This window comes from Protobothrops mucrosquamatus, unplaced genomic scaffold (assembly GCF_001527695.2).
Source record: "Protobothrops mucrosquamatus isolate PMUCROS unplaced genomic scaffold, P.Mucros_1.0 scaffold1529, whole genome shotgun sequence".
Classification (NCBI taxonomy): Eukaryota; Metazoa; Chordata; class Lepidosauria; order Squamata; family Viperidae; genus Protobothrops; species Protobothrops mucrosquamatus.
Window position 1 is genome coordinate 220,604 of NW_015387701.1, and position 24,882 is coordinate 245,485.

General features: G+C 45.2%; 1 protein-coding gene across 1 annotated transcript in view; it reads right to left on the minus strand.

The window, feature by feature from the left end:
• LOC107293208 (histone H3-like centromeric protein A) overlaps nt 1–10,697 on the minus strand; it is a 15,134-nt gene extending 4,437 nt beyond the window's left edge. Inside the window, exons 1-2 of the mRNA XM_029285339.1 lie at nt 10,574–10,697; nt 5,694–5,803 (exon numbers count right to left, since the gene is read on the minus strand). Coding sequence (XP_029141172.1) covers nt 5,694–5,803; nt 10,574–10,697 — 234 coding nt within the window. The remainder of the gene's footprint in view (nt 1–5,693; nt 5,804–10,573) is intronic.
• Between the last annotated feature and the right edge of the window lie 14,185 nt (nt 10,698–24,882).

Below are 24,882 nucleotides of genomic sequence, written 5' to 3' on the forward strand. Positions count from 1 at the left end.
TATCTCTATATCTCTCTCTATCTATACCCATCTCTCTATCTCTATCTATCAATCTATCTCTATATATATCTCTATATCTCTGTATCTCTATCTATACCTATCTCTCTATCTCTATCTATCAATCTATCTCTATATATATATCTCTATATCTCTATCTATCTATACCTATCTCTCTATCTCTATCTATCAATCTATCTCTATATATATCTCTATATCTGTATCTCTCTCTATCTCTCTATCAATACCTATCTCTCTATCTCTATATATCTATCAATTTATCAATCTCTCTCTCTCTCTCTCTCTCTCTCTCTCTCTCTCTCTCTCTCTCTCTCTATATATATATATATATATATATATATATATATATATGTATCCTCTCTATCTATCTGTCTGTCTGTCTGTCTATCTGTCTATCGATAGATAGATAGATAGATAGATAGATAGATAGATAGATAGATAGATAGATAGATATAGATATTAAATTTTATATATATTAAATTTCTCACTGTAGTCTGCACGTTTAAGAGTTCTCATATAAATAATATGATCAGCCAAGGTTGGTAGATGCTGCCATCTGCTGTGGCGTGTTTGCACTTGTGTGGGTTTTAAACCAAAATGCAGGTAGTCCTCGACTTACAACAGTTCATTTGGTGACCATTTAAAGTTACAACGATAACTGCAAAAAGTGACATATGACTGTTTTTCACACTTACGGCCATTGCAGCATCCCCAGGGCCACATAATCAAAATTCAGATGTTTGGCACCTAGCTCATATTTATGATGGTTGCAGTGCCTCTGTGTGTGTGTGTGTGTGTATGTGTGTGTGTGTGTGTGTGTGTGTTTCCATGTGATCCCCTTTTGCGACCTGACAAGCAAAGTCAATACGGGGGGAGGGAGGGGAGAGAGAGAGAGAGAGAGATTCACTTAACAATCGTGTTACTATCTTAACAACTGTGGCAAGACAAGTCATAAAATGGGGCAAAATTCACCAAACAAATGTTTCACTTAGTAACAAAAATTCTGGGCTCAAATTGTGGCCGTAAGTCAAGGAGTATGCGTATATAAAACCTTCCACTGGGAACCATAGAAGGGTTTAAGGACGTTAGATGCTATTTTAGCTTTACTGAATTTATTCCACACATAAACAAACACACACAGACACATGGAAAGGTAGTCCTCAACTTATGCCCACGACTGGGACCAGAATTTCCATTGCTAAGCAAGGCGGTTGTTAAGTGAGTTATGCCCTATTTTATGAACATTTTCAACCTGGCTGTTGAAAACGGTTTTAACAACGAATCTGGCTTCCCCATTGAATTTGTTTGTTACAGTATCTCAGGGGCTGCCCCAAAGAAGAGGGAGTCAAGCTATTCTCCAAAGCACCTGAAGGCAGGACAAGAAGCCACACTTGGAATACTGCATCCAGTTTTGGTCACCATGGTGTAAAAAAGATGTTGAGACTCTAGAAGGAGTACAGAGAAGAGCAACAAAGATGATTAGGGGACTGGAGGCTAAAACATATAAGGAACGGTTGCTGGAATTGGGTATGTCTAGTTCAGTGGTAGTCAACCTGGTCTCTACCGCCCACTAGTGGGTGTTCCAGCTTTCATGGTGGGCGGTAGGGGTTTTGTCCGATACTGAAGCACTTTCCTTTTTTTTTAAATTTAATTGACTTTTTTAAAAAATTTCATAGCATTATTTAAAAACATTTTCATTAGGTTTTCATAAAATTCCCCGTGACAATTTAAATTTCTGAAAATATACTATTTGTATCACCCACGCATAAGTCTAGACTCTAGTTTAATGAAGAGAAGGTCGAGGGGGGACATGATAGCAGTGTTGCAATATCTCAGGGGCTGCCACAAAGAAGAGGGAGTCAAGCTATTCTCCAAGGCGCCTGAAGGCAGGACGAGAAGCAACAGATGGAAACTGATCAAGGAGAGAAGCAACCTAGAACTAAGGAGAAACTTCCTGACAGTTAGAAGAATTAACCAGCGGAACAACCTGCCTCCAGAAGCGGTGAATGTGCCAACACTGGAAGTTTTTAAGAAGAGACTGGACAGCCATTTGTCCGAAATGGTATAAGGTTTCCTGCCTGAGCAGGGGGTTGGACTAGATGACCTCCAACGGCCCTTCCAACTTGTAGATGATGATGATGATGATGATGATGATGATGATGATGATGCCAGCTGGGAAGGTTGCAAACGGCAATCCCCAGGATCCTGAGATATTGCGGCTGTTGTAAATACGTGCCAGTTCCCAAGCGCCTGAATTTTGATCACGTGACTGCGAAGATGCCATGATGGTTGTAAGGGCGAGGACCAGTCAAGTTAAAATACAAAGCACACACACATATATACACATATACATATATGCATATACATACCTACGCACACACAGACACAGAGGGGAGGGAGTGAATCTGAGGGCGAGTCGGCAGGTAGCCTAGCTGAGCGCAGGCGGATGAGGCAGAGGGACAGGATGCGTCTGTGCGTGGTCACATCCAGGCATGAAGAAAGACCAGAGGAAATAGGGCCCAGAGGGACAGATAGTGGAAGGCAAGAACAGCGGGTGGATCAACGGGGTAAGAAAGAGAAGGGGGGCAGCAGTGTAGGGGCACTGATAGTGCCGGATCTGGGCGCCCAGCCCAGAATGACCATGGGGAGACAGTCGGCAGATGCATCTACGGCAACAGCATTAGGAAAGATAGGGTCGGCAAGGATGACAGGGAGTGAATTCAGGAACGAGATGGCAGGTAGCCCAGCTGATTGTAGACAGACAGGATGGAGGAACAAGGCAGGGCTGTGTGCGCACACACCCGCACACACCCGAATGTGAAGGGAAACTGGAGGAAACAGGACTCATAAGGACATACAGTGGCAGACAGGAGCAACAGGTAGACAAATGGGATAGAAAAGAGGAGAACAGCAGTGGAAGGGCATCTGTGACACTGGATCTGGACGTGCGGCCCAAAATGAGCACGGGGGAGCGGCTAGAAGGCATATTAACGACAACAACGCCAGGAAGGAGAAGATTGACAAGGATGGGAGGAAAAAAGATTGTGGAATTGTTGTGATTCCTCGCCAGCCAGTGGACCCGGCAGCTGAGTCAGAGGAATCAGAGGAGGAGGAGGTGCCTGGAGGGAGATCAGAGGAGGAGTAAGGCTCTAAGGAGCTCCAAGACTTACAGTCGGACGAGGAGCCTGGCCCCTCTACTCGCACTCAGGCTGAGACACAGCTGTGCTGGGACCCTGAGTTGGCCATTGATGAATCACAGCTGGGAGATATCCAGGATGCACGAAAATGCCAGCAAGAAAAGAGAGTAGGACAGAGGAATGCAATGGGGCGGCTCCAAAGGCAAAGGAGAAGGCATTAGGAAGCCACACCTTGGCTACATAATAAAAGGGAAGGTGTGGGAGGTGCTGGTTGCTGAAGGCAACCATTCATGTAGAGCAGTGGTTCTTAACCTGGGCGATATTGCCCCCCAGGGGGCAATTTCGTTTTTCAGAGGGGCGACGGAACAAAAAGGGGCGATGCGGGAGCGAAGGAACGAAAAGGGGGCGATATGGGGGCGATGGAGCGAGAAGTTTTGGGGACACTTTTGAGACTTTTTCGTACAGTGAATCACTGTGTATCTGTCGTACAAAAACAACAGATCGCTCGCTATTAGTGGATTGAATTGTGTTTTCAAATGTTCCTCCAGCTAGCTTCAGTACAGAACGCCATACATATGTGAATACGCATCACTTATCTTCATGCAGCGTTGCACAGCAGCCTCTACCCATACAGTGGTGCACCATTGGCCAGAATGGGCAGTGATGGAGGGGGAAGCGCTTCTTTCGAAACATCGCATGCTGAGTGGCTGTCCCCTGTGATGTCAGCTGTAATGTCAACGTAACTGTTGAAATTAGGTTTATCGACGTCCACGTGTGTTTTTCTAGTGTTCCAGTGCAGTTGAAAATTTAATTTGCAGGTAGTGCCTTTCATTTTGAGGACCTCTCAACATGGCTGAGAAGAGGAAGTGTCTCTTTGTATTATACTTTTTTAGCATGCACTCCAGTTCGATATTATATTTTCTTTGTGTCTTTTTAATCCTTTTTACAGTGTGCGTGACTATATATACTTTCCTCGAATCTTAATTTAGTTTCCGAGTTTTCGTCTTGAAATTCTTAGTTCCTGCATTGCGGTTTATAATAATAATAATAATAATAATAATAATAATAATAATAATAATAATAATAATAATAATAATAAAAGTTGGAAGGGACCTTGGAGGTCATCTAGTCCAACCCCCTGCTCAGCGTCCTTTGGGATATGGTAAAGCCTGTTTACCGACAGGTCAGAGAAGAATTTTTGAAGGTCACAACCGCGTAAGTGGCGAAGACCTCCGTCCAACAAGGTGACCAATTAACAAGAGTGACAGTCCTTCAAAGAGGAATCAAGATCCAACGATCTCTCCTTGATTAGTTTCCATCCGTTGCTTCTTGTCCTGCCTTCAGGTGCTTTGGAGAATAGCTTGACTCCCTCTTCTTTGTGGCAGCCCCTGAGATATTTGAACACTGCTATCATGTCCCCCTTGTCCTTCTCTTCATTAAACTAGACATACCCAATTCCAGAAGCCATTCCTTATATGTTTTAGCCTCCAGTCCCCTGATCATCTTTGTTGCTCTTCTCTGTACTCCTTCTAGAGTCTCAACATCTTTTTTACATCGTGGTGACCAAAACTGGATGCAGTATTCCAAGTGTGGCCTTACCAAGGCATTGTAAAGTGGTATTAATACTTCACGTGATCTTGATTCTATCCCTCTGCTAATGCAGCCTAGCACTGTGTTGGCTTTTTTGGCAGCTGCAGCACACTGCTGGCTCATATTTAAGTGATTGTCCACTAGGACTCCGAGATCCCTCTCACAGTTACTACTATTGAGCAAGGCACCCCCTATACCATACCTGTACATTTGGTTTTTCTTGCCAAAATGTTTGTTCTTATGCCCTTTTTATATTTGTTTTTGGGTCTTAAATTTCACTTGTAATTCAATCATTAAATGTTACTGTTTTTCTTTTTGGGCATTTCACTTTCTTGCAATTGAATTTTGTTTTCAGTGGTCATTACATTTAAGTGTCTTGAATAAATAAGATAATAATGAAATGCATGCATCACGAAGTTTGGGAATAAAGTGAGGGGTGGCACTAAACTTTTTCACACAGTTGAGATATGGGAAAAAGACGAAATAAATTATTTGCATCGATATGTCCAGATGACAATTTTAAAGAAAACAAAAAAAGTGTTTGCATAAATTGAAGAATGATTTCCTATGTTGTGATTGAGGGGTTATGTTGGGGGAGGGGGGGTGATGACAACTTCCTCGTTGGCTCAAGGGGGCGATTCGTTCAAAAAGGTTAAGAACCACTGATGTAGAGGATCGAGTTTCTGTGAACTGCGTTTGTTTGCCTTGGACATTGACTCACGTCTGTGAATAATAAAAGGGGATTGGTTTTTTCCTGCAATTCCAGCCTGCTTGTTTGGAAGACGGGTTTCCCCTTGTGAGCTTAACAAGGACTCACCTAGGCTGGGACAGAACAGGTAACATCACCAGTGCATGAAACGTTTTAGATAAATAACAGTCTCATTTCGGATACGGTGGGATCTAAGGAGCTCACACGTGGAAGGAAAAAACGGTGCGTAATCAACTTACCACACGAGAAAAGGGTAGCTTGGGAATAAGTAGATTAGTGCTTTTTTGATACTTTCTGATCTCCTGCAAAACTCGGAAGCCGGGCCGGTATCTCCGCCTCCTCCGACGACCTGCTGGAGAGGAGGTGAAGGGAGGTTAACAAAGGAAGGATGAACCCCAACAGGGAAAAGAGATTTCAGCTCAGTAGTTCCCAACTTCATCAACTTTAAAATGTGTGGACTGGGGAATTCTGGGAGTTGAAGTCCACACATTTTAAAGTCGCAAAGATTGAGAACAGTTGCCTTAGCAGCTCAAAATTGCCAGATATTTATATGGATCAACTTTCCCTACGCCATCATAATTTCCCAGGCAGTACAGGTTGTCTCCGACTTACAACAGTCCATTTAATGACCGTTTCGTGTGTTTTGTGCTGAGTGGGCTGAAGGAGGTTGAAAGTAATAATAATAATAATAATAATAATAATAATAATAATAATAATAATAATAATAATAATAATAATAATAATAATAATAATAATAATAATAATAATAATAATAATCTGCAAGTACATCAGATGGTTGAAGAAGAAAAAATAGCTTTGGAAAAATATCTGAAGGACAGTGATGAAGATGCACTAAAATTAGTATATCAGGAAGGCTTACTGACTACTGGAGAGACCAAACTGGCCTACAAGAAAGACCAAATGAAGAACAGAATAGAGGCATGGGAAGACAAAGCACTGCATGGCCAGTACATTAAAAAAATAGCTGGGAAAGCAGATAATAACAAGACCTGGCTGCACAAGACCAAGCCTTAAGGACAAATGCATACAAAGTCAAAATTGAGAAGACAGCAACAGACAGTAAGTTCCGCCTATGCAAAGAAGCTGAAGAAACAGTGGACCACCTGGTAAGCTGCTGCAAGAAAATCGCACAGACTGACTACAAACAGCGGCATGACAAAGTAGCAACAATGGTGCATTGGAAGATCTGCAAGAAATATCATTTGCCTGTAAGCAAGAACTGGTGGGATCATAAAATAAAGTCATAGAAAATGATAACGTTAAACTGCTCTGGGACTTCAGAATTCAAACAGACAAGCACCTGCAACATAACACCCCGGACTTAACAATTGTCGATAAGAAAGACAAAAAAGTCTGGATAGTGGACGTGGCAGTGCCTGGAGACAGCAGAATAGACGAGAAAGAACTGGAGAAGATAGCAAAATACAAAGACCTACAAATAGAAATAGAAAGACTGTGGCAAAAGCAAGCAAGGGTAGTACCAATAGTAATAGGCGCCTTGGGTGCAATCCCAAAAAGAACTGGAGCACCCCTTGAACACCATTGGCATTGACAAATTCGCCATTAGTCAATTGCAAAAGGCGGCCTTACTAGGAACTGCTTCCATCCTGCGACGATATCTGTAATACCATCAAACATCCACATCTGCCTATCCCAGGTCCTTGGGAAGGACTGGATAGGTAGACAAAATGCCAAATCCAGTCTGAACATCTGGCTGACTGTGCAATGATCCATAGTAATAATAATAATAATAATAATAATAATAATAATAATAATAATAATAATAATAATAATAATAATAATAATAATAATAATAATAATAATAATAAAAGTTGGAAGAGATCTTGGAGGTCATCTAGTCTGAGCCCCTGCTCAGGCAGGAAACCCTATACCATTTCAGACAAATGGCTGTCCAGTCTCTTCTTAAAAACTTCCAGTGTTGGAGCATTCACCGCTTCTGGAGGCAGGTTGTTCCACTGGTTAATTGTTCTAACTGTCAGGAAGTTTCTCCTTAGTTCTAGGTTGCTTCTCTCCTTGGTCAGTTTCCATCCGTTGCTTCTTGTCCTGCCTTCAGCCGCTTTGGAGAATAGCTTGACTCCCTCTTCTTTGTGGCAACCCCTGGAAGACTGCTAAGTTGCTTAAGGTTGCTGCAGCTCTTTAAGAAAACCTCATGTTCCACTCAAATGTGGTGGATTTATTCCTGTTTGGGGGTGTTGTCAATTGGTCCTTGAAGCTTCTGGAGCCTCTGAAAGGCTGGGCCTTAAAACTTCCTTTAAAGCCACCCCAAATTACAATATTCCCCTGGACCATGAGATAATTATCTGTTTTTCCACCTTAGCCAACAAATCATGACATGGACAGGCAGAAAGTGTGTGTGTGTGTGTGTGTGTGTGTGTGTGTGTGTGTGTGTGTGTGTGTGTGTGTGTGAGGCACTGTCTGTTCCATGCCAGTCCCCAGGAAGAGTTACCATTGTATTTTGCAATTAGCTTCCTCATTTTATGTATTTATTTATATTTATTTCTATCCCTCCTTTATTCTTTTTTTTACAAATATCTCAACACGATTGTTAAGTGAATCTGGCTTCCCCATTGACTTGGCTTGTCAGAAGGTCACACAAAAGGGGATCACGTGACCCCCCCGGGACACGGCAACCGTCATAAAGACGAGCCAGTTGCCAAGCATCGGAATTTTGATCACGTGACCCTGGGGATGCTGCAATGGTCGTAAGTGTGAAGAACGGTCACCAGTCACTTTTTTCAGTGCCGTTGTAACTTTGAGTGGCCACTAAGGGTACTGTTGTAAGTCGAGGACTATCTCTACTTGCATTTTGGGGTAAAAATGGATATTTTCCTCCACAGCACCATTAGGAAAATGCAGATCGCTACAGTATGTTCCTTGCCTTTAAGCCTCAAACCTGCAGGCTAGTCATTTTTATAGGCCTCTTTCTTTAATTCCACCACAGAAAGTCAAACAGTCATCATCGGTGGAGTTCTCTTTTTCACCCACACTAGGATCTGTACTTGGCAGCAGCTAAAATTCCCTCAGGAATTTTTCAAGGGCACGCAGACTTTTGCAGCCACAAGCACTCTGGAGCCTGTCAAATCTGGGTACGGGGGCCTGGAAGAAATCCATTATTTCTGTGGGTTTGTCAAGGGGCAATTCACAGAAGGAAGAAGGTCTGGGGTCAGTCTCCCTTTATCAAGATTATTTTTGCCTTGCGGGGTCCCTGATTTATGGCTTGAGATAGAAGTAAAAATCGGTCCTTCTTCTGTTGACTATCACATAAATCAAGGTCATAAAAGAGAGAAGTTTGTAAAAAGACCTTGTCCTCGCAATGTCCTTCCATCTAAATGTGAGGAAAGTAAAACATCACAAGTCCGGTTGCCGGTAAGGCCCAGCTCCTTCATCAAGGTCTATCAAATACAAGTAGTCCTCGACTTACAACAGTTCATTTAGTGACCGTTGGGAAGTTATGACGGGGGTGAAAGAAGTGACTTATGACCGTTTTTCACACTTACATCCGTTACAGCATCCCCACAGTCATGTGATCGAGATCCAGATGCTTGACAGCTGACTCATATTTATGACCGTTGCAGTGTCCCTGGGGTCATGTGACCATCTTTTGAGAATTTCTGACGAGCGAAGCCAACGGGGGAAGCCAAGATTCACTTACAAACTAAGTTACTAACTGAACAACTGCAGTGATTCACTTAACAGCTTTGGCAAGAAAGGTCGTTAAAAAAAAAGGGCAAAATTCTCCAATTAAAACTACCTTACACAATGACGGAAAGTTTGGGCTCAATTTGGGATCATAAATCGAGGATGACCTGTATATCACTGTTGATAAACTGAGGGCTTCTTGCAAGAACAGTCAATCTCTCCAAAGCTTTGTAAGGGGTAATTTCCCCAGACTAGCTACACCAGGGGTCTTCAAACTTGGCCCTTTTATGACTTGTGGACTTTAACTCCCAGAATTCCTCAGCCAGGCATGCCTGGCTGAGGAATTCTGGGAGTTAAAGTCCACAAGTCATAAAAGGGCCAAGTCTGAAGACCCCCGAGCTACATTGGGAAAAAAAAATCTCTTTCTCTCAATTTCAGGATAACAGAGTTGGAAGGGACCTTGGAGGTCTTCTAGTCCAACCCCTTGCTGAAGCAGGGGACCTTATACCATTTCAGACAAATGGGTTGTCCAGTTTCTTCTTAAAAACCTCCAGAGTTGGAGCACCCGCAACTTCTGGAGGCAAGTTGTTCCGCTGATTAATTGTTCTGTCAGGAAATTTCTCCTTAGTTCTAGGTGATCCCAAAGGTGCTTTTTCACCAGGCAACTGGACTGTCTTGTTTTTCTTTGAAGACGTTTCGCTTCTCATCCAAGAAGCTTCTTCAGCTTCTTGAGAAGTGAAATGTCTTCAAAGAAAAACAAGACAGTCCAGTTGCCTGGTGAAAAACACCTTTGGGATAACTAGGACCTGGATGACCGAGAATCTCCATAGACCAGTGACCAAAAACTGGCCCCACCCCTTGCCCGCCCCGCCCTGCTCTGCCTCCATCTCCCACCCCACCTGCCCGCAGGGCCACTCACCGCCTCCAGGGCCCTCCGCAGATCGCCCAGGCAGCCCAGCAGCGCCATGGCGGCCACGCCCTCTGCCCGTGCCCCACAGCATCAACTGTACGAGATGGGGCGTGAGGGCAGAGTCTTGTCTACACTGCCTGGCTGCCATGTCCTTGGTTGCGCTGCTCCGTGTGGGCCACGTTCAGGGGTGATTCTCCTCCAGGGGGGCTTCTGGTGAGGAGGGGGTCGTGCGGGGAGGCGAGGCTGGGGCAGCGGCAGGTGTGCCCACAGAGAGGGCTCCGAGTGCCACCTCTGACATGCGTGCCATAGGTTCGCCACCACTGCCATAGACATTTCATTATAGGTGGCTTCTCTCCTTGATTAGTTTCCATCCATTGTTGCTTGTCTTGCCTTCCGGTACTTCGGTAAATAGGTTAACCCCCTTTTCTTTGTGGCAGCCCCTCAAATATGGGAAGACTGCTATCGTGTCACCCTTAATCCTTCTTTTCACCAGATTTTTTGTTCCGCTCAAGGATCCATATTTCTTACCTGCTGCTTCTCGTGGGGGGCGCCTCGGTCCAGAGTGACGGGGAGAGACTTGCCTCTCGCCTGGAGATCCTCCAGATCGGCCGCGACGGGGAGGAGTCGAAGGGGTCCTTGGAGAATGCCGCATCGTGCCTGGCAAAGAAAATAACAAATATTGCCTCTGACAATACCCGCTCAGTGAATTGAGATTCAGATAGTCCTAGACGTAGGACTGCCGTTGAGCCCCAAATTTCCGTTACTAAGCGAGACGGCTGTTCAGTGAGCTGGGACCCCTTTTACGACCTTTCTTGCCACCGTCGTTAAAAAAAAAATCACTGCAGTTGCTAAGTTAGCAAAACAATTGTAAAGGGAATCTGGCTTTCCCACTGACTTTGTCAGAAGGTCACAAAAAACGATCACCTGATCCCGGGATACTGCAACCGTCACAAACAGGAGCCAATTGCCAAGCATCCGAATTTTGATCACCTGACCACGGGGATATTGCAAGGGTCGTGTGAAAAACGGTCCTGTCACTTTTTTTTTTTTTTAGCGCTGTTGTAACTTTGAATGGGTCACTAAACAAAAGTCAAGGACTACCTGTGTGTTTATTTTGGCTGTTAGGATTCTAGGCTACCTTCATAGCAATTGATAGTCCATTTAAATTCCCTTTAACGACTATAATATTGTACCATATCAAGTCCTACAAATGTAGGGCTAGCAGATTAGACAGTAGAAACTCAAAGGACTACTAGACCAGGGCTTTTCAACCAGTGGTCTAGTACTGTGGTACATTGGCACCTGGCAGGTGGTACGCAACCATCCTAGAAAAGTAGCAGGGGAGGGGAATGAGTTGAACCGGTGGCAGCACCGCACAAGCCTGAGCAAGAGATGGCTGGAGCTGCAGGGCTGTCAGGGCTCAGCGGAAGCGCCAGGATCAGTGCTGCTTTCCAGCTGATCGGCACTTCTTCGGGACTGTCAGGGCTCAGCGGAAGCGTCAGGAGCTCAGCGCTGATCCTGATGCTTCTGCTGAGCCCAGAAGTGCCAATCAGCTGGAATGTTGCAGCATCTCCAGGGTCTTGTGATTTACATTCAGATGCTTGGCAACTGATTCATATTTATGACGGTCACAGTGTCCCAGGGTCTTGTGAAGTGACCAAAACCTGCTGCAACCACCCAGCAGACGGGAATAAAAACCAAACACCCCCTCACCCCACCCCCGCTGCCAATCCTCAACAGAAATGCTCACAACAATGAAAACCTCGGACAGGAGGAAGAGGGCCACTGGGCGGGCAGGCAGGTGTCTTGCTCAGCTGTAGCTTGGGGGGCACTTTTTTCAGTGCCATTGTAACTTCGAACAGTCACTAAGCGAACTGTTGTAAGTCGAGGACTACCTGTACTTTATCACTTTTTTCCTTTTTTTGGTCATCAAGTTTTTGACACCTTGCTAGGCGACGGGTGGTACTCGGATGTTGCCATATCCTAAAAGTGGTAAAATGGGTGAAAAGGTTGAAAAGCCCTGTACTAGACAGTGGCAGATTATTTTCTAATGATCCTTCAGATTCGGGTAGCCCTGAGTGACCTAATTTGGGTGCAAGAAAGTAAGGCAGAATAATGTGGGAAGTCATCCCCCCTCCAGAGAAAGAAATATTTATGGAAATATTTAAAAGGCAGAATATATTTTCCTAACAGATTTAAAGGCAGAAATCAACCCCCCCCACACACACACACAAGTCTCTCTGTCCCAAACAGAAACCAAGTCTGCAGAAATGCAGATGTGATAATCTTGTCAGAAAGACTGGAGTCAGGAAACTGGGATTAGGAAGAAAGATCCCTAGAATCAACAACCCCTCACACCAAAAATCTAAGAGTCAACAGCCACAGCTCCAGGCAAGCAGGATATGACCTTTGGGACATAATAGGATTAACCCACCATCATCAGAATACCAGAAAGGCACACTCAGACTCAGGTCAAAGTTCATGCCACAGGAACAACTCCAAACAGCCTACAAGAATGCCAAGGTCACTAATGCAAGTGTTTGACGGAGAAGTGGACTGTTCCCATAACAAAATGAAGTTCTATGATTTGACAACGTGAACACCCGGTGGATGGGGGTAAGGGAAGCTATTGTTTAATTAGGCAAATTTTTGCTCGGGGAAAACCAGAGCTGGTTTTGCTTCTTCAGTTCAGAGATGTGTATTCAATAAAGCTTATCTCTTATGGCAGGGGTCCCCAACCTGTAGGCTGCGGCCCGGTAGTGGCCGTGGCCTAATGGCCACCAGGCCGTGGGACAGGCTGGCCAGTGTGCACGCTTGTGCATGCACACCCGCTCACTTGTGTCAATGCCGCGGCTGTGGGGCGCAAAAACAGGACACCATGCCATGGGGTGCAAAAACAGGCCACCACTACGCCTTGGGGTGCAAAAATGGGATGCCGCCATACCTCAGGGCATGAAAACAGGCGGCCCCTCTACTTCAGGGTGTGAAAACAGGGCACCACTGTGCCGCAGGGCACAAAAATGGGCCACCGCCATGCTGTGGGGCGCAGAAACAAGGCACTGCGCCACGCAAGAACGGAGCAGGGCTAATGAGTATCACACAAGCTCTAGCTCCTCTGTTTGTGGCACACATGTGCTCCTAAAGATCACTCCCTATCCACTGATGCTACCTTGAAACCTCTAGAGTTATGCCTCACAACACACTTTAAATTCAATGGCAAAATCTATCAACCAGTACAAGGCACGCCTATGGGATCATCTATATCTGGCCTAAGAGCAGAAGCAATAATGCAGAAACTTGAACGGACCATCCTGCCAATCATCCAGCCAAAATTTTGGGTACGTTACGTGGATGACACTTTTACCATCATCAAACGCACGGTTCTGTCCCAGCCTACGTGAGTCCTTGTTAAGCTCACAAGGAGAAACCCCTCTTCCAACAAGCAGGCTGGAACCGCAGGAAAAAACTAATCCCCTTTTATTATTCACAGACCTGAATCAGTCCAAAGCAAACAAACACAGTTCACAGAAACTCAATCCTCAACATGAACCTTCCCACACCTTCCCTTTTATTATTCAGCCAAGGCGTGGCTTCCTAATGCCTTCTCCTTTGCCTTTGGAGCTGCCCCATTGCATTCCTCTGTCCTACTCTCTTTTCTTGCCGGCGTTTTTGTGCATCCTGGATATCTCCCAGCTGCGATTCATCACTGTCCAACTCAGGGTCCCAGCACAGCTGTGTCTCAGCCTGAGCACGAATAGAGGGGCCAGGCTCCTCGTAAGTCTTGGATCTCCTCAGAGCCATCCTCTGACTCTGATGTCACTCCAGGCCCCTCCTCCTCCTCTGATTCCTCAGACTCAGCTGCCGGGACCACTGGCTGGCGAGGAATCACAACACGCACCAGACTAGAAGACACACACCATCTACTTAACAGTAGGATCAGTTTTACACCCAAGGAAGAAAAAGAACGATGACTCCCCTTTCTAGATATTGATATAAGGAGATAATGGTGAATTAACAACCTGCGTATACTGGAAATCCACACACACAGACTAAATTCTAAATTTCACAAGCAACCCACCCAGCTGCACACAAGAGAGGAGCTGCATTCAGAAGAGCCAAAACACACCGCAGCACCGAATTATTAAGAAAAGCAGAAGAGAAACCACTTTTTGGATGTTTTCCTCCACAATGGCTATCCCCAAAATTTCATAATACGATGCTTATCATCCAAACCCCGACAAAATATACAGCCGAGTACAACACAAAAACAAGTCCCGCCGTACATCAAAGGAACATCCGAAATGGCTGCCAGAATACAGCAACCCCTAGGAATAATGATAGCTCACACACCCAGATTTACACTCAGAAAAGAGCTGGCTAAAGTCAAAGACAAAATACAAAAGGAAGACAACAGCAAACGTAGTATACAAAATCAATTGCCACAATTGCAACCATTTCTATGCGGGACAAACAGGAAGTCAATTGAAAACAAGGGTTCATGAACATCAACTGGCTATCATGGTTTACCTTAAAGAATCTTTATTCGAGTAGCATAACATCGGCACTAACATAATCGAAGCCAAAAACTGAATTCCCCTACCCTGAGCACATAGTATCAAAGCACAATTCCCTCCTCCAATTAACTGTCATAAATCACATTCCCCAATTAGTTTGAAGCCCGGGCTTCCCCTCCAGCTCTCTAGCCTGGCCAATTCTTTATCATCTCTTATTTCAACAACCTTGGTTCTCACGCTAGGTTCAGTGTTATTATGTCTAGCTGGACTCTCATGCACCTTCGCCCCCTTCCCAGCATCATCTTAACTCTAAAAGTGAAAAGAAGAAAATGGCTACATCTCCATCTGTTGTCAATGCAAAAACATCCGATGTTAGTAGCGTTGACACTGGCAGTTAAACGGCTCGACCAAAAATCCCTGATCTCAAACCACATTGATAATATAAACAACACCAGTTTGATTGAGAAGGAACAAAAATCATCGGGCATGCCAACACCCGCCACACACGTGAATTTATTGAAACCCGACATTCTACCAAAGGAGCAATTAACAAGCATGTTGATCTAGATCCAGCTTATGATCATGTAAGAAACCAGACCCTTCCAACTGCCAATCAACAAGAGAACCAATCAGCTGCTCAGAATTTAAATACAGGCAGTCCTCGACTTATGACCACAACTGAGCCCAAAATTTATGTTGCCAAGTGAGAAACTTGTGAAGTGAGTTTTGCCCCATTTTACGTCTTTTCTTGTCCCGTTTGTTAAGCGAATCCCTGCAGTTGTTAAATTAGTCACACGGTTGTTAAGTGAAATCCGGTTTCCCCATCAACTTTGCTTGTCAGAAGGTGATCACATGGCCCCATGACACAGCAACCGTAAATAAATGTGAGTCAGTTGTCAAACATTCAGATATAAATCACGTGACCATGGGGATGCTGCAATAGGTCATAAGTGTGAAAAATGGTCATAAGTCAACTTTTTTCAGTGCCATTGTAACTTCGGTCACTAACTGAACTGTTGTAAGTTGAGGGCTATCTGTATAGCTCCAAATGAACAACCAATGGCATGGTCAACTGACCACACAGGCACACAAGACATTTATAAGCTAAGGAAAATAGGAAATCCTGCTGGTGATGTTATCTAGTCTGGTAATGAAACGTTCAAAAACTAAATTGAAACAAGCTCGGAGGGCAAACCACGGCCAAAATCTAAAAACAGAGCTACAAGTATTTTCTATTATTTCAGACCTACATATAATTTCCACTTGAACAGTTTCTCTGTCAACGCTGCTAACATCGGATATTTTGCATTGACAACAGATAGAAATGTAGCCATCTTTTTCCCTTTCACTTTTAGAGCTAGATGGTGCTGGGAAGCGGGGGGGGGGGATGTGAATGAGAATCTAGCTAGACATAACAACACTAAACTTAGCGTGAGAATCAAGGTTATTGAGCCCAGAGCTGATAAAGAATTGGCCGACTGGAGAGCTGGAGAGCTAGCCCGTGCTTCAAGCTAATTTGTGACTGTTAATTGGAAAAGGGAATTGTGCTTTGATACTATGTGCCCAGGGGAGGGGAATTCAGTTTTTGGTTTCGATTATGCAGTGCCGATATTATGCTACTCGAATAAAAGATTCTTTAAGGTAAACAATGCCTCAAAGTTCTTTTAAAGAGCTTCATCTGTCAGAACCATGACATCCTCCACTTTGGCAAATTCTAGACATCTTAACCAGATTTATCAGCAATACCAATGCTGGCTGGGAATTTTGGGGAATGAAGTCCACATATTAGGAAGTTGCAAGGTTTGGGGAACAGTGCATAAGCCCGTGGAACTGAGTGGGCAGCTTGGGGCCAGTCACTTTTTCTCAGCCCAGCCCACCTTGCAGGACTGTTGTTGAAAGAATAAAGAGCACCATCTTCCTGGTGAATGGGAAGAGTGTTTTCAGGGATTATATGAGCAAGAAAACCACGCCGCTGGCAATGATTCTATAACCACAGAATTTAACCTACACCAGGGGTAGGCAACCTTGACTCTTTTATGACTCGTGGACTTCAACTCCCAGAATTCCTGAGCCAGCATGGCTCAGCTTGGAAACCTCTCCCTTTCCCCTCAGCATGGCTGGCTCAGGAATTCTGGGAGTTGAAGTCCACGAGTCATAAAAGAGCCAAGGTTGCCTACCCCTGGCCTACACAGATAGGCAAGACAGCAGAATATAAAGTGACAGCACACAACACACCTTACCAGCACTGATGATGTTACTATGAGTTTTAATGTGGAGAAAAGCAAAGTTTTACATTTAGTCAGGAAAAATAAAAGCTGTAAGTACAGATTAGGTGAGACCTGACTCAAAAACAGTAACTGTGAGAGGGACTTCGGAGTCCTAGTGGAAGATCACTTGACTATGAGCCAGCAGTGTGCAGCAGCAGCAGCCAAAAAAGCTAATACAATCCTGGGTTGTATAAACAGAGGCATAGAATCAAGATCATGCGAAATATTAGTACCGCTTTATAAAACCCTAGTGGAATACTGCGACATCTGGAATATCTGCGACCAATTTTGGTCACCATACCACAAAAAAGATGTTGAGACCTTGGAAAAAGTTCAGAGAAAAGCAACTAACATGATCCAAGACCTGGAAACTAAAACATACGAAGAACGGCTGAAAGGACTTGGGTTTGGCTAGAGCCGCTAGACTAAAGAAAAGAAGAAATAGTGGTGACATGATAGCAGTGTTTCAGTATTTGAGGGGCTGCCACCAAGAAGAGGGGGTCACGTTATTCTCCAAAGCACCAGAGGGCAGGACAAGACACAATGGTTGGAAACTGATCAAAGAGAGAAGAAACCTGAAATTAAGGAGAAAATTCCTAACAATGAGGACAATTAACCAGTGGAACAGCTTGCCTTCAGAAATCGTGGGTGCTCCATCACTGGAAGTTTTTAAGAAGAGACTGGATAGTCACTTGTCTGAGATGGTATAGGTTCTCCTGCTTGAGCAGGGAGCTGGACTAGAAGACCTCCAAGGTCCCTTCTAGATTCTATTCTATTCTATTCTATCCTATCCTATCCTATTCTATTATATTCTATTCAAATGTCTGAAAGAAAACAAGCAAGCTCAGGTAGCACTAAGGACCCCACAGAATTTATCCCTAATAATTTGGATGGGTCAATTCCAACATTAGCATCCCTGCTTGCAAACATTGGTAGAAACGCTGAGACTCCCTCAAGAAGTTTTTGGGGTTTTCTTTTTTAAAGGTAAAGGGGATACTTCTGCTAATGGTCACCCTATGAATCTGCTGAATCTGCTTAGTAAGCCATATACCAACCTCTTAGCTGTGGGGGACACAATGAGAGGAGTTCAATGTACTGCCTCTTAGAGATCCCAGAAGAAACAGTTACGTGCAATTAATTAATCAATGCAATTAATTTGTGCATATGTAAAGGCCGGGTAGCAAATGCTGACACAGCCAACGGCTGCCTTGGTATGCGTGAGCACTAAAGTGGGCTTTTTACGGGAGTGATCCTAATTCAGACGTTCAGCTGACCAAAGATGCTGATTACAGATTTCGGCTAGGGATTAGCTACAATTCCCGCAAATACTCCCCAGCACGGGTGTCAACTCGCCGCATCACGTGAGGTGTCGAGACTTTTTTTCCGTTGCCGGAGCTGGGGTGGGCTTGCCCTCCGCACGATGCAACCTGCAGTTTGACACCCGTGCTCCACAGCATGCAGAATGTTTGGGGGGGGGGAGTTTTAGAAGCTATGACGTCACCCCGGCGAACGTAACTCAGCCCCGCTCCGTGACGTCACAATGGCAAGAATTCCTGGCTGTGACATCACAATGCTCCGAAATTCCAAATCGCATTCTCACCTGTGAGGCGGGGGGCTGGGGAGGAAGGGGGAAGGCCAGCAGCGGCGGCGGCGGCGACGGCGGGTCCACGAACGAGCCCCTTCCTCGTTCCCTTCCACTAACATTTGTATTTGGCGCCACGCTTCGAGCCCCGCCCCTCGCTTGAGACAGTTAGACAATCCACTTTTTTGAATAGGCGTTCGAATCTTCACAGGGAAGTAGGCGGGCCAGTACTGACCGAATCATCCAATGAGGAGACGGGACTGGGACCTGGGCGGGGAAAGGGAGGAGGGATATGATAACAATTTCGCGGTTAGTCTCGGAGATTGATTGATTGACGCTGTGCGTAAAAGAGAAGGGCAGGACCTGAGGCCAATGGACGGGCCTGTTTTCCTCTTTCTCCCCTCCCCCGCGCCAGAATGCTGACCCTGACTCGCTTTCAATTGGGCATTTGAATGTCGATGTTATCCAATCAGACGGCGAGAAGGGGAAAACCCGCTCCGTGTATATCTGTGTGTGTGATAGTTTGAGTGGCCTATTGATCATTTCCCAAGCTGGAGTTCTCCGAGCGCCATTTTCTAGCCCAGGGGTAGGCAACCTCGGCTCTTTTATGACTCGTGGACTTCAACTCCCAGAATGCCTGAGCCAGCTTGGCTGGCTCAGGAATTCTGGGAGTTGAAGTCCACGAGTCATAAAAGAGCCGAGGTTGCCTACCCCTGTTCTAGCCAGTTGGTTGCGGACGAGGACTGCAGTAGCTTTTAATACAAGAGTCCTCAACCTCTGGGCCGTGGCCTATCTAACACAATGAATGAGTTCCTTTTTGAAATGAATAACCCTGGAGATCAGAACTGTGGCTCTCCCAGAGATGGATAACTTGGCTCTGAGCCCTTAGGACAGGGGTCTTCAAACTTGGCCCTTTTATGACTTGTGGACTTTTAACTCCCAGAATTCCTCAGCCAGCGTACCTGAGTGAGGAATTCTGGGAGTTGAAGTCCACAAATCATAAAAAGGGCCAAGTTTGAAGACCCCTGCCTTAGAGCCAGAGGTGAACGTGAACAATTTAGCCATTCGGAGTTATTCCTTCTGCCAGCCTACCTCACAGGGCTGTTGTGAAGATAAAATGGAGAAAAGTCCTGTCCAGTCAACCCCCTTTGAATTGATGGGATGAAAGGGGCTCCTTTCCCAAAAGCAGAGTGCTGAGTGTAGCCACTTCCTCCAGTGATCGTCCCTTTTGTAGATGGAAATATAAATTTTAGTTCTTGCATTACCTTTCCTCTGGAAGAACTAAGCAGCATGCATAGCAACAATGTTGGTTGTCAGCATTCACCAGAAATTGGGGGAAAATTGGTATAGGATTTCCTGCCTAAGCGGAGGGGAGGGGTTTCTACTAGAAGACCTCCAAGGTCCCTTTCAAACTCTGTTTATCCTATCCTATCCTATCCTATCCATTGTTTTTGCAATGCTTATTTTTTTAAAAAACATGTTTGCACCACTATCTGCCTTCTGCATTTTTTTTTTTTTACTCACCATACTTCACTCGGATTGCAATGAAGAACAAGAACTGCATTTGTTCCCGCTGACCCAGCTTCAAATTCCCACTCTCTTAGATCACTCTTGTGATGGGCTGTCTGCTAAAAGGAAGCAAGGCTATGACAAACCCTTGAAAGAAAACCGGGAAGCCTGTAATTGTGGAGCTTGTCTGGCAAGAACAAAGAATGCTTATTGACAGAGAAGATGCAGGTTTAAAACTTGTATCGACTCTGGGTGGTTAAAGAACTGAAAACAGTAACAAAATACCACAATTATAAGTTAGGAATAGGGATGGGCAAATAGAGGAGCAAATAGAATGTGTATTAGATACTGTAACTCCAGAAGCATTCATTAGCCAAGGCTGAGGAATAGGGACAGCTAGAAACCAATAGAACAATTGTTAAGATTGTTAATAAAATGTTTATTAGATGATATTTCTTATATATCCTGCCTTATCCCACTTTAGTGAAATTGTATAAAGCTTTCTTAATTCTATTGTTCAGAGTTCCTTGGCATTTTTGGCCAGGACGTGCTTCAACAAAAAAAACCAAAAAAACCCCCTTCACCTAGTGTTCTTCATCGTCTTCGGTAGCAGGCTCAAACCCCAAATGGGGACAACACTTATTTAGTGTTTCTCAACCTCAGCAGGTCTAAGATGTATGGACTTCAAACACCAGAATTTTCCAGCCACCCATAGTGGATTCCAGGGGGTGAAGAGGTTCAGAAACACTGTTCTATCTTAAGCTATTTCTCGGAATGATAGCTTGGATGACCTACATAGAAAAGAACTTTTTAAAAACAAAATTGGGTATGTGTAGTTTAATGAAGAGAAAGACGAGGGGGGACAGGATAGCAGTGTTCCAATATCTCAGGGGCTGCCACAAAGAAGAGGGAGTCAAGCTATTCTCCAAAGCCCCTGAAGGCAGGACAAAGAAGCAATGGATGGAAACTAATCAAGGAGAGAAGCAACCTGGAACTAAGGAGAAACTTCCTGACAGTTAGAACAATTCACCAGTGGAACAACCTGCCTCCAGAAGCGGTGAATGCGCCAACACCGAAATGGTGTAGGGTTTCCTGCCTGAGCAGGGGATTGGACTAGATGACCTCCAAGGTCCCTTCCAACTTTATTATTATTGTTGTTGTTGTTGTTGTTATTATTATTATTAATAATAATTGGGAATCAGCAGAAAGTAACCATTTGTAACCCTTCCATTTCTTTGTTGAAAAGCAAAATACAATGAAGTCCCTTCCACCCACCCCTATTCCATTCTTCAACAAGCAAGATGAAATAAAAGTGACTTGAATATAAGGGAGGACTGCGATCAATTTAACACAAACCTGCTTATTCATGAGCGTTAAGTATAAAGGCAACATTTATGAATTTGTGCACTTATGTTTTAATCCCTTTGGTGCTGGTGGAAAACACATCGGTGTAGAATAACAGATTTACACACTTGTCTGATTAAAACACAACAGAGTTGATTTTTCTTCTCCAGATGTTTCATTGGTTCATAAACAGAGCTGAAAAAAAATGCTTCAAATCAAACATTGCCATACTGACTTTTAAAGTCACCAACTCCGCAACCTTTTTATGTTGTCTGCATACAGACATGAATCTCCGTTTAGAACAGGGGTCTTCAAACTTGGCCCTTTTATGACTTGTGGACTTCAACTCCCAGAATTCCTCAGCCAGGCACAAGTCATAAAAGGGCCAAGTTTGAAGACCCCTGATTTAGATCCTCCCATCAATTCACATTATAAAAGTGTCTGTTTTGACCTTTTTCAATTCTTTGGGCTCAGGGTAATATGGACTTTGAAGATTTTTTATTTTTTTTGCAGAATGTAATTTCTTATTGATGTAATAAATGTACGAAAATGAACAAATTATACTAGCAAAACAGCTCTGAATGTGCAAAATATTACAGGTAGTCCTCGACTTACAACAGTTCATTTAGTGACCGTTACAAGGGCACTGAAAAAAGTGACAAGTTACGCCCGCCTTTCACAGTTACCTTTCCAGCATCCCCGTGATCAGGTGATCAAATTTCAGATGCTTGGCAACTGGCTCATATTTATGACCGTTGCTGTGTCATGCGGTCCTCTTTGGCGACCTTCTGACGAGCATAGTCAATGGGGAAGCCAGATTCACTTAACAACCAGGTTACTAACTTACCAACTGCAGTGATTCACTTAACAATGGAGGCAAGAAAGGTCGTAAAATGGGGCAAAACTCACTTAACAAATGTCTCACTTAACAACGGAAATTTCGGGCTCAATTGTGATCGTAAGTCGAGAACCACCTGTATTTCAAAACCTTGAGGTTCTCCCCTCGTGGCCGATGGAAAGGAGAATAGAATCAAAGCTCCTTTACTTAATGCTCTTTTGGGAAGCAGAAATATAACCTCCTGATGAATCTATTTCTGATTCGAATGCCCTTCCTCTCATTCCTGTGGTCCCACCTGTGGATGAGGCAATTCCTCAGTGTGTAATTCCCACAACTACAAACCACGTTACAGGCCATCCTCAAGTTATGTCTGTAATGGAGCCTGCCCATCACGCTCGTAACTCGTGACCATTGTAAATTGGGTCACCTCACCCACGTGACCGACCCGATTTTACATTTTTGTGGTGGTTGTCAAGTCAACACTGCGATCGTGAAGTGAGCCCAGGGTTCCCCATGGACACAGTTTTGCTGAAAACTGGAAAGCAGCGCCGGTTTTCAGGGAAACCATTTGTACAATACAGTCACGTGACCGTCGGACACTGCAAAAGGCCGTGAACGCAACTTGGTTGTCAAGTGTCCAAAACACAATCGAGGTGATTGGGGTGGGGGAGGGGCAACCATCAGCTCAAGTCCGGGTCATAAGTATCCCTAGGGAGGTTCATCATAACAAGAGGGTTGTTGAGGGACCAGTTAAGCACTACCTGTAGTAAATTGAGGACTGTCATAAAGTTGGAACCCAATCAGGTCGCTTGAAATTATTTACCGATGAACTTTTCAATCAACGAGCAAGCTGACAGGCCACATTTGCACACTGTGTACTGAAGTATTCAGGATCTCCAGGAATGATCTTTCTCTTCTGACTCATCTTGCCATCAAAATTGGCTAAGCCAGACATGTCAAACACAAGGCCCGGGGACCGGATGCAGTCCGCGAAGTGGTTTCATGTGGCCCGCGAAGCCATCCTGGAAACAGTGAGGGAACGGCCCCCGCTGCCTTGGCCCTGGCCGGCCGGGAGCCAATGTACAATTTTGTGGTGGCCATCTATGCTGAAACGCATTCAGTCTTAGCTCCACAAGGCCATCTAGAAACAGCGAGGAACCAGCCCTTGCTGCGTTGGCCCCTTTGTGAGGAATGAAGAAATGGACCATGCCTTGGCGCTTGCCCCGGTCCCACCCCCTTCTGCCAGAGACTCTCAGATCTGTCCCACTTCTGCCCAGGCCTCCACAGGCACCCTTGACGCGAACAATGTAGAGCTGGCCATACCCACCCAGTAGGCAGCACCTACCTTGGCCACACCCATCTGCCCCCCCCCGAGGGCAACCGCAATGCTGATGCGGCCCTCAATGAAATTGAGTTTGACACCCCTGGGCTAAGGCATCCAGTATACGTACCTGGGACTGCATTGCATTGGGGTTTATTTCTAATCCTGTTTTGTTGAACAAACCATAGTATTTCTGTACTTGGTCATTTTTTTTAGTGAAAAAAACTTTTATGCTCAAGAGTCATTCCCAAACTACACCAACGGAGTTCTTTCTCTGGCCTGTTTAGGGTGGTGTATAAAGCTGTCCAACTCTGCGCTTGGAAACTCGGTTTTCTGTTTTTCCAACCTTCTTAAGAGGTGAACTGGAGACCACCGTTTACACATCATGGTTAATGAAGCAGAGAAAGAATTTGCACCACTTATATCACACAAGCTTCTGCAACATCTGCCTGCAAATGTCCAGCTCTCTTCCCAAGTGGCACTTGCTATCTCCCTGAAGAAACCATGATAACCATTTTAAAATGCAAAGTAGACCTTGCACGAGGTCTCATCCAACTTCAGCGTTCTTTGCGGTGTCTTGGGATACCTCAGTATGAAAGTATCACGAAGTCTGGCAATCTCGCTTCCCTTGCAGATTTGGGAGTGGAGAGGAGATACTTCTGGTTTAGCTTCCTCCCACTGGCAAGCGAAACCCAAAGGGAAAGAAGGTCATTCACAACAGACAAGGTCATTCCCAGCAAACCAAATCTTTACAGGACTCTGGTTGACCGGACACAACTCGGTTCCCTTGTTTCTGTGTTCTTTCTCGACCTACGCCAGTGATGGCGAACCTTTTAGAGACCGAGTGCCCAAACTGCAATCCAAAACCCACTTATTTATCGCCGGGTGCCAGGTGGGCATGGCCCACTGGGTGGGCGTGACTGTGGTGGTCATGGCAGATTGGGTGGGTGTGGCCAAGGTGGGCGTGATCACCTCAATGTTGCTCGTGGGGAGGGATGCATGTGGGGGCCGGGCACAGTTGGCGGAGATCCAGGGGGTCTCTGGCAAGTGGGGGAGTGGGCAGGAGGCTCGTCCTGTGGGGCAAAGCGAGACGAGGCAGGGCGGGGGTGCCATTGTCACAGGGCAAGGTGAGGCAGGGGCCGGGGCGGCTGCTGCTTGACACCATCGGCCCCTGCACACAGAGGCCAGTGAGCGCATAGGGATGCATCCGGCCATGTGGGACCTCGGCGAGTTAGCGGGTGGCTGGTTGAAGAGGGACAGTTGCCAACTCCAGGGCATGGCGCGCGTGCCCACAGAGAGGGCTCCAAGTGCCGCCTTTGGCATGCGTGCCATAGGTTCGCCACCACTGACCCACCACTGACCTACGCCATGCTACACCACTACCGGTAGTAGCAGAGTCTGCCCGTTACAGTTATGTCATAACAGACAATGAACATGACCAACCTGATATTAAGAACCCTTT